This window comes from Kryptolebias marmoratus, linkage group LG22 (genome assembly GCF_001649575.2).
Source record: "Kryptolebias marmoratus isolate JLee-2015 linkage group LG22, ASM164957v2, whole genome shotgun sequence".
NCBI lineage: Eukaryota > Metazoa > Chordata > Actinopteri > Cyprinodontiformes > Rivulidae > Kryptolebias > Kryptolebias marmoratus.
Genome location: NC_051451.1, coordinates 7,980,925 through 7,987,996, shown reverse-complemented (window position 1 = coordinate 7,987,996; position 7,072 = coordinate 7,980,925). Strand labels below are relative to the sequence as shown.

Here is a 7,072-nt window from a genome sequence, read left to right as displayed (position 1 = left end):
AGCTGAAAATGCTTGTTCAGTGTTTACTTTCTGAGAGATTCATTAAAATCCATCAGCTGGTTTAAGATATATTTTTCTAACACTACAGACAAATGAGTCAAAACATTATTGCCTTCACCTTGGGGATAAATATGACGTCCACTTTGAAGTGGGTTTATTTAAAAAGGGGTCAGAGTGTCTCACTGGGTTGTGAATTTAATCTGTTAAATCAGTAAATGATTTATGGATAACATTGCTTTTAAAGTCCCTGTAAAATTCAATTAATTTATTTTTAAATGCCATGTTTTACATTTAGCATCAATGATTCAACAGTATCTGAACTAGCAGTGACGAAAAACACGTCGTAGATATTTGTCATTTTTTAATGCGGTTTGGCTGTAAAACAACTGGAAACTGCTGACTCATCCTGCAAAACAGGGGAGCTCACTATGTTTTGGTTCAATTACAAGCTTTCCCGTTTGTGTTCTTGTATATTTATTGCCCGCTGCAGAAAGGTGAGCGAAAATGTTCTTGTCTGTCTGTGTGTGCGTTTGTTTGCCTGTCTGTTAGCAAAATAACTTTTGAACTACTGGATGGAATTTAATGAGACTCTCAGAAATTAATCATTAGATGAACAACAACAACTGATTAATTTTCAGAGTTGACTCCATTCAAAATGGCTGCCAGAGGTATTCAACCTTTTCAAACACAAAAATGGCTATAACTTAGTCAATTTTACAATTAATTAGCTAAAATGTGGTGTGGCAGTATTTAAGACTAATCCCTAACTCATAATCTCAGCACTAATTGACCAAACAAGATCTTTGTTAAAAACTACAACAACAACTGTTGGAATCAGTTCTGTCTGTCTGTTAGCAAAATATCTCATGAACCAGTGAACACATCCTAATGAAACTCTCAGAAAAAAGTAATCATTTGGTGTACACCTACAATTGAAAACCTAGTGGTAAAAGTCATTCACCTCTTTCAACGTGTTAAAATTGCAAAAATTCTGCCTGATATATTTAATTTGGTATGCTATTTTATATTACATGGTCGTAACCTGTAGTGTTTTAAATTGTATGTATATTTGAAATGGTTTTGATCAATTCATGGCAAAATAAAAATATCAGTTCATAACTTCGATGCTAAAATGTGAAAATATTTCTGTAATAAATAAGATTTATAGCTGAATGTTTTTTTATTATTATTATTATTTCAAGCGTTTACAGGCAAATTTCAAAAATGGCAACACAAAAGGCCGTTGTCCATGTTTGACCGTTTGTGTTCGAAGAGTATCAGGGTGAAAGATCACTTAACGCTGAAGCCTGTGAGGCATGTTGGGTAATGTAGTCCGACATCTCAATTCCGGACGTATTAGTAATACATTAAATAACTCAAAGTGTTTAGTTTGTGGTTAAACATCAAGAAACCACTATCCTAGCAAAGCTTATTCAGTTACTAGTCTGTCATTTTTGGACAAGGAGCTAATGGCACTTGGTTATGTTTGTAACGATAACTACATCTCCCACAATTCCAGAGGTGTAAACTGCCTTCTGCGGACGTGTTTGACAGTTATTTAAAAATGGGGTTCCGAAGTCGAGAAGACTGACCGCTATATTCTCACGAAGATTAAAAAAATGTTTGTATAGTTAATTTGAGCATGTTATTTTTCCTTATTTAAACTCTCTTATGTTTATTATAAAAAAACGTAAATGAATGCGTGAAGGAAAAGCACACAGACTGTTTAGACGGGCAGTGTGTTGTAGCCTGACCGAAAAAACTGAAAGAAAATTGAGGTCGGGCATTGCCCTTATCGCTGGACTTCAAACGACGTTTTTTTTTTTGTAAGTATGTTGATAATTTCCTTGAATGCATGCTACTTGAACTTTATTGGTATTTAAGATGATTTATTTTTTTGTTAAAGCAGGTTTTGAGCACTTCTTCGTAAAGCCATTTAAAGGTTTCTAAAATCCGAAGGAGGTTGTTAGTGGAGTGCATCTTCTCGCCAATAAACGATCTTTGGCGCTAGCTGAAGCCCCGACCAGAGAGCCCAGTGGACCCGGGCAGCGAGGCTCCTGCTTCGGTATGATGCCAGCCGACAGCACCATGACTTCCATCGTCCAGAGAATAGCCCGACAGGCTCTGGTCACCTTCAGGAGCCCGCCGGGACCCGGCGAAGAGGCCGGCAAATCGTTCTTGGAGAACCACAACAAGCTGAAGAGCCTGATGACGGAAGTGCGAGCGGCGGACCTGAAGCTCGTCCCGCGCAGAGCCGAGGACGGTTCGGCCCGCGCGCTCCCGTACCACCACCACGGGGTGCCCCCGGTCACCTACATGCACATCTGCGAGACGGACCAGTTCAGCATGGGCGTGTTCCTGCTGAAAACCGGCGCCTCCATCCCGCTGCACGACCACCCGGGGATGCACGGCGTGCTCAAAGTGCTTTACGGGAAGGTCCGGATCAGCTGCTTCGACAGGCTGGAGCGCTCCTGCGGCAGCGCGCCCCCGCACGCGCACCTGCCCCCGCCCGTGCCCCCGGCCCAGGTGGGCTCCCTGCGGCGCTCGGTGCTCCGCTCCTCGGCGGAGTACACGGAGGAGAGCGGCCCGTGTGTGCTCTCCCCGGACCGGGACAACCTCCACCAGATCGACGCCGTGGACGGACCGACGGCGTTCATGGATATCCTGGCCCCACCGTACGACCCGGAGGACGGCAGGGACTGCCACTACTACAAGGTTGTGACTGAAGCCGAGCTGAAAGCCGTGGAGCAGAAGGAGAAGGAGGTCTGGCTCGTGGAGATCTCCCAGCCTCCCAACTTCTGGTGCGGAGGGGAGCCCTACCCGGGCCCGCAGGTCTCCCTCTGATCCACCTGACTCGCATGAAATGTCCCCCCATCAGCCTGGTCTGGTTTCTGAAGCAAGACCTCGCTCTGTGGACTCGGCTGGACAATAAATGGACCCTCTGATTGCGTTAATGAGCAGCACCAGAAGCTGCAGATACAAATTAAGGGCCGAAATTGTGTTTTAATTATGACTTAGAATGTAAAACATTGACACTACTGCCCTGCAAATCTGAACACTGTCAGCTCTGTGCGTTTAGAAGGTGAACCATAAGAAAGAAATGTGAGCCTCAGGCTGTACACTTTAAGAAATAAAATGTTGGATTAACTGGTTCCACCCAACATGTCTGTTAAAACATAAATATTTAGATTATTTAACTTGCACCATCCTGATGTACCAAGTAGAAGGGTCGGCAGTCAGTCAGAGACAAATTTAACGAAGATGTGTTGAGAAAAGCAGAAAATATTAGCGCTCCCATTTGGTTTTTCTTTTAGTTATTCCACGCAAATCTTTGACCACGACTGTCTGTGAGGACGTTCAAGAGTCACCAGAGTACGATGAGTAGAAGAGTAGAAGCCGAGATGATACGATGTCCCGCGGCCACAAAAGTGGAACTATATTTCCTTAAAAACTAAAACAGAGACGAGAGAAATGCTGGACTTTCATCTGGCACCTGTCAAATCGAAACGTTAAAAGCAAACTCGCCGTCATGGCTTAAAACGGTTGTGACATGTTACTGAGTTACGAGTTCTTGTAACAGCAAAAAAAAAAAAAATAAATTCAAAAAGAAAACGGGTACATCGTAGATAATAATAACACGATATAGAACATTTTCCTGCAGCCAGGGCCGACTGCTGCTCAGCCTGAAAAAACACGATTCCTACAAGTAACTGCGCAGAACCTTCTGTCTTTGCGGCTCATGCTCTTGACCAAAACTTGCTGTTTCTCGGGGATGTGATCGCTAAATCTACAGAGACATTCTTTGACCCTTCTCTACCTCGTACGATCTGGTGGCGTATGAGGTCGGGGGTGACTCTCAGCTACCACCACACCAAATTCTAGTTCAATATTGGCAAAATCAACTGAGTTAGATCAGTTTTTTTCTTTGCAGTTTACATGAATGTGTTGCCTCTGAGTGACCTTTGACTCAAACACACACACACAGTGTTTCCTGTCTGGTGCTAAATATGTGCATTTGATGTATAGCTCAAACTCTGGACGGAAAGCACTTTGGGACAATCTTCATCCAGTAAAATACATTTTAAGCAAAGTGTTTAAGTTGGATTTAATAACCAGTGTCCAGCTGCTTTAATATCTCTGCTTCAAACACAACAAAAATCACCTATTTTAACTGTAAAATGAACTAAAAGCACTAAATTTGACATAAATGAGTTGTGTACCACCACGTTTCATTTCTCAGAGTGTACGGGGCACGTCCTGTTTGTGTTGTAACGTCGCCGGCTGCTAGGATCAAGACGTTCACTGCTCTTTAACCTGCGTTTGAAGTAAATTGGCACCAAAATAGTAATCGCCTGTCACGTTTAAAAAGAAGGAACTTGGGTAAAAAGAGTTTCTGGGTCCTTAAAAGGCCGGAGGAGAGGCGGCGAGCTGCTCTGTCTGAACTGTTCAATGTGTGACCCCAAAGAAATAACTAAGGCTTATTGTGGTTGGAGGTATTCAGGCCAATCAAACGTAATTTAGACATGGACTCTTTTTGTCCGTATTGACCTACGTTGTTATGTCTTGGCGTAATTACGACAAAAATATGTTTTATTGGGAAATTAGGATGTGTTACTGAAAATCATCCAAAGGTGGCGCGTCACACAGATTCCAACCACAGCCACTGCTCTGCAGTACACTACCCGTTTTCAGAAATATCCTTTTTTTTCTTTATATTTATATCCTTTGCACGCACATTCTAGCATTGAAAGCCTTAACTTTCTTTAAAAAGCTGCTTTTCATGCCAGAGTTTTAAACGGAGATGCTCTTATGAGTTGCAGCACTTCGAGTTAAACCTTAAATGTAGCCTTCTACGCAGTCTGTTAGCGCTACAGGGGGGTTTTGTGGACGAGTCGGGTTATTCCTTTTATCTGTTCGATAAAGTCGATGAACAGCAGCAGCCATCTTGAATCAAGTTGACTCCAAACATTAATGTGTTGTAGATGTGCATTCAGTGAAGGGTTCATTAAAATCTGCCCTCAAGTTCACGAGATATTCTGCTAACAGACAGACAAACACATGCAGCCAAAAACATAATGCTCCCCCTTTTAGCCACAGAAAGTCCCTCTTTTTTTCTTTTTTTTTTGTCACCAAAAGATGACATTTGCATGTGAACAGCAGAAAATCTCTTCTTTTTTTTTAAAAAATCCAGTTTTGTGTGGGTTTAAATCTCCTTGTTGTTCAGATTTTGACTTGTCGTCCATCCCAAACCCGAGTGGGTTTGAATCGCCTGAAAATCTTCTAAAAATGTCCACAGATCCGAACCCCCTGCCTGACGTTTGCACTTGTGGTTTGATGCGGTCGAAGTGAGGCTCCTAAAAAACCGAACTGATATCACCGAGCGAAAACAAAATGCTATCGAACGTAAGGAAGTCTGAGTCTGTTGTTTCTGCTTTTATTTTTACTGCGTGACCTTCAGTCCGAAGCTCCTACAGATGTAACGATCTCCTTGTCCCAAACTGTGCAGCTTCTCCAGCAGCTGATGCTTTTATTTGTGGCATGTTTTCAGGCTGCAGCGCAGAATCGCGTACTAATTTCCAGATTCCTTGAACACAGCGTTTGTGTTTCACTTGTCTTCCTGCTTCGGGATTTGTTCCAGTCAGATGAAATAACTTTCAGATTTTCTTGCTATAAAAACTGTAAACCTCCTTTGTTTAGATTTTCTCTAGGAAACTTGGCTCCTCAGGGACAATTTGTGTCGCTGACTGATTGTTGGAGAGATGTGCACTGAATCGCTGTCTTCAAAATGTGTTGTGATTTTTTTTTTTTTTTTCCTTTTCTTTTCTGTGCGGCCAGATTTAAAAAACCTGTCAACGTGATTCGAAATAAAGATCAGAAATGTGTATTGGTTCAAAATGTGGTGATTCCGAACAAATCGAAGCTCACAAAAAAAAAAAAAACTTCACCGGAGCAGGGGCGGAGCCAGAAGGGATGGCCGGGGTGCCACTTGGCCAGCCCTGGCACCCGATTGGCCGCCCCAGTTGATTGACAAGTCACTGCATGTGGCATTGAAAGCGATTAGGGTACATGAGGAATACTGAGTGAAACGTCTGTCAAGCAGCTGTCTTGTCTGGCGTGGAGAGGACTTATCAGTGTTATAAAGAAAACAATAACTTTACTGAATGACTGAATTATTATAAAACAACAACTGTGTGCAAAGGTTCTGGGTTAGAAAAACATTTACTGTGTTTTCCGCACTATAGGGCGCACTGGATTATAAGACGCACTGTCAATGAACGATCCATTCTCAAACTTTTGTCATATATAAGGCGCGTTAAGTGAAACAGAACAGCCCCCCTGTCTTTTTGGAGAATACTGCACCGACGTAAGCGTCAAGTATAAACGCCTTCACACTCGCGCCGTGCACGGAGCCCTGCGCGACTATGACTGAGCCCTAATGCTGCAAGCGGTGCAGCTTTGTAGTTTACCAAAGTCGTACTAAAACATTACGACTTCTTACATATATAAGGTGCTCCGGATTATAAGGCGCACTGTTGTTTTTTGAGAAAATTGAAGGCTTTTAAGTGCGCCTTATAGTCCGGAAAATACGGTAATAGAAATACGGTGTAATCTGGTGGCCAGTCTTTAACATAACATTAGCATTGAACAATATTAAAAGGTAAGGTTTTATGTAAGAGTAATGTGAGACAACAATAAAGGTGATTTTGAGCTGTTTTGTTTTTTTTTTTTAAGATGGAAGAAACAAACTAATTTCCTTTCTTTGTATGTGATCCCCTGAGAAAGCCTTGGCCACCCCTTGCATAAAAGTCAGTTACATTCAACCAGGGGTGGAAATTAAAAATTTTGTCCACTAGCCATAGTGGCTGGTGGACAAAAATTTTTACCAGCCACTCAAATATTTTACCAGCCACTATTTTTTCTTGTGACAAAAAGTTATTTCATATGATGATGATGATCGACGCGGGTGGAAGCAGTTGTGGTGCCCTACAAGCTGACTACTCTTGAAAAACAGAAAATAAAATAGCTTCTCATCACAACACCTAGTTGGTGTTAGACTGCATGTAATCTGTAG

General features: G+C 42.3%; 1 protein-coding gene across 2 annotated transcripts; it reads left to right on the top strand.

Annotated features, from left to right (window-relative positions):
• The first annotated feature begins 1,554 nt into the window (after nt 1–1,554).
• On the top strand, nt 1,555–5,882 carry adob (2-aminoethanethiol (cysteamine) dioxygenase b). Of its 2 annotated transcripts, none has more exons than XM_017434257.3 (2): nt 1,555–1,826; nt 1,910–5,882. In XM_017434257.3, exon 2 carries the CDS (start codon nt 2,068–2,070, stop codon nt 2,842–2,844), a length of 777 nt encoding a protein of 258 aa, XP_017289746.1. In that variant the 5' UTR covers nt 1,555–1,826; nt 1,910–2,067; the 3' UTR covers nt 2,845–5,882. The 2 variants fall into 2 exon arrangements, with proteins under 2 accessions (XP_017289746.1, XP_017289747.1); XM_017434258.3 differs by having other exon boundaries at nt 1,907–5,882.
• Nucleotides 5,883–7,072: the final 1,190 nt, after the last annotated feature.

Bases quoted from the DNA above. Each gene is read 5' to 3' on its own strand.
- adob (XM_017434257.3), top strand. From the start codon at position 2,068: ATGATGCCAGCCGACAGCACCATGACTTCCATCGTCCAGAGAATAGCC.